The following is a 2895-nucleotide window of genomic DNA, read 5'->3' as shown; positions in this document are numbered from 1 at the left end:
AGGCTCTTTCCCTGTCTCCCCCCCGCGTTACCTCGGTACACCGGGGAGCTGGGGCTGCGCCTCTCCGGTGAGCTGCTCCTCCTGCTGCTGCCGCCGCTGTCGGGCGAGCGCCGCTGCCGGCCCTTCGCCCTGCCCGGCTCCAGCGGCGGCGTGGCGCTGGGCGCCGGGGGGGGGCTGCCGCTGCCTCCACCGCCTCCGCCGCGCCCCCCCGGCCCGGTGCCGCTGCCCGCCGAGGCGGAGGGGGAGCGGGTCGGGCTGCGCTGCCCGCCCCGCAGCAGCTGGTAGGGCACGGTGGCTCGGATGGGCTGCAGCAGCCGGCCGGGCCCCGCCGCGCACCCCCCGCCGCCGCCGTTACCGGGGCCGCCCCCGGCCGTGCTGCTGCCGGCGGTCGGGGAGCCGGCGGCGCCGCGCCTCATCCTCTGCGCCGGGGGCTGGTGGTGGGACGGGGGCGTCTGCGAGGAGCTGGACGACGAGGACATGGCGGGGCGGCGGCGGGGGGGGACCGAGGGGGGCCCCCAGAGCCCCGCATGCACCGGCCGCAGGGTGGGGGAGGAGGGAAGGGGGGGGGGACGGCACGGGGCTGCACGGGACGGGACGAGCGCTCCGCGGCCCGAGGGAGGCTCCGCGCGGGCTGCCCCCGGCGCTTCCTATCGGCGACGGCGGCTGCTCCCGCGCCGGGCTCCGGCCATTGCTGCCCGCCCCAGCGTCGTGGGCACCGGGGGCGCTGCCGAGCCCCGCGGCCGCTCACATCGTACGGCTCCGGGCGGGAGGGGGTGGGGAGGCGTCCGCGGCCAGCTCCTGCCCCCGCCGGCGCCCGGGAGCAGCGGCTACCACCATCCGCTCCCCGCGCCGCCCCGCCGCCCAATGGCACCGCGCCGCCCCGCCGCACGGCCGCCACGGGCAGGGGCGGACAGCACGCGTGCCCATTGGCCGGCGCCGCCGCCACAGCGCCGGATCCATTGCCCGGAGGAGCCGTCGATCTTCCCTCTCGCCCAATGGAGAGGCGGGGGCGGGGCCTTCGGAGGGGGAGGCGGGCGGAGGGAAGTGGGATGTGGCGGCGCTGAGGGGAGGTTGGCAGTAGGCGGTGGGAGGGGCGGGGACTGGAAGTGAGGGGGCCGCATTCACCGCCGTCCCCTTGGGGGGCAAAGATGGCTGCTCCCGCGGCGGGTGGGGGCAGCCCCCGGTGGGCTGCTCGGCAGGGCCGTGGGGGAGCCGACCCCAATCGACCTGTGGAGAGCCGAGCCACTGAGCAGCCCTCGCCTCGGGGGGCTCCGCCGCTCCCCACACTTGCAGGAGCAAATCCTAAATTACCTGACACAAAGTTTGCTCACGTCGAGCCTGTGTGGCTGCCGAGCCCTCACAGCCGGCTTCTGGAAAACATTCTTCAGGTTGTAATTCAATGTAGTCTCATTCCATATAGGTTTACGTGAAACATACATGTATTTTTTTCCTAACGAACACCAAAAAATACTTTACAGGGCTTGAAGGGGAAAATAAGTTCCACAGCAGCAGTAAGGAAAGAGCTTTTGTTCCAGGAGAAAGAGCTCCCACTAGATGAATTGGTAACACGGGACAACGGGGCAGGAAGAAAATAAAGATTAAGACGAGTAGCTTAGTAGCCAGGAAAAAATAAATGGCTATACGATCAGAAAGATGAGTAGAGTCCATCAGGAGAGCGGCGTTTATGTTGAATTCGATGTGAATAGGATGCTAATGGAAGGGAAACGCAGTGAATCTTGCGTCTTGGAGGAAGCCAGCCTAGTGCAATGGCCTCTCAGGTTTAAAATGAAGGCTTTAAGAGAACAAAAAGGGCATAGAATAGAGATAGAAATAGAATGGGTGACAATTAAAAAGTTATATTCTACTCTATTTGACACAGCTTTAGAGTCAACCAGTAATTAAGCAATAGCGTCACGGAATTAACGATATCCCATGTACTCTTTTCGATTATGTGATACACACTCTTTATTGTCTTGTATTGCACTAAAGACGACCATGCTTACTCTCTACTTCCAAAGCTGTCTGCACCTATCCTTATCCTCTGCCCAGGCACCAGTCAGTAGTCCCAATGTGAAACTGTATTCTAGGAAAATGCATCTATTCATGGGCTGCTAATGAGACTTTGTTTGCACTAGCGTCATGTGATGCAGTCACCACGGTTATGTTACAGAAAGGGTAGAAATAATACACCTCACATCCACATGAACGTGTGCTCAGGCAACAGAGCCACTTGTATAAATTAATTTTAAGAAAAGTCAGCAACCATATATTTTTCCATTAGTCCAGTCTTCTGCTAGCACAAGCCAACTTTGCTTGTATAACTGCAGCGTGGAGACGTTTTTTTCCCCTAGGATTTTGCACTGTGCTTAATCACAGCTTATGAAGTCTATCTAGTTTATTTTTTCTACTTCACTGCACTGGAATCAAAATGGCTGGGAAGCATTCACCTGTAGAAGCAGTCTATGCACACTAGTATTTTAAACAGTAAGCACATTTTTCTCTATCTGTAACTTTGTCAGATAACATTGCTGATACAGTAATGTCTTACGGAGCACAAATCATTGAGGATCAGCTGAGAAAAAACGCATCTTTGTTTGACCAGGACAATAACTGGTACGTTGCAGTTTTATTGCCAGTGCTCAGTTACACCAGACTAAAGTAAAGATGAACTAGCACAACTCTTGAATTGACATAGTGTTTAGGCACTATTCTAAAACCCCTGCAAATAATTCCATCGTGTCCTTCTCCATCAAAAGAAATGAGATACTTGAATAGGAAGAACAGATGCAAAAAGAGAAGCTAAACGTGACAAAGAAAATTACACAAACTAAGATAGCCCCTCTCCCAAATCCCCCCAGCAATAACCAGACACAGCGTGTAAAATATCAGTAGTAA

General features: G+C 57.6%; 1 protein-coding gene across 2 annotated transcripts in view; it reads right to left on the bottom strand.

Moving 5' to 3' along the window:
- Positions 1-879, bottom strand: part of GLCCI1 (glucocorticoid induced 1) — a 55613-nt gene extending 54734 nt beyond the window's left edge. For both annotated transcript variants that reach the window (XM_035317112.1, XM_035317113.1), the window contains exon 1: positions 32-879. In XM_035317112.1, the coding sequence (XP_035173003.1) occupies positions 32-479 (448 nt within the window). In that variant the 5' untranslated portion in view covers positions 480-879. The remainder of the gene's footprint in view (positions 1-31) is intronic.
- Between the last annotated feature and the right edge of the window lie 2016 nt (positions 880-2895).

This window comes from Oxyura jamaicensis, chromosome 2 (assembly GCF_011077185.1).
Source record: "Oxyura jamaicensis isolate SHBP4307 breed ruddy duck chromosome 2, BPBGC_Ojam_1.0, whole genome shotgun sequence".
In the NCBI taxonomy this organism is placed as follows: domain Eukaryota; kingdom Metazoa; phylum Chordata; class Aves; order Anseriformes; family Anatidae; genus Oxyura; species Oxyura jamaicensis.
This window is presented reverse-complemented; position numbering and strand designations above follow the sequence as displayed.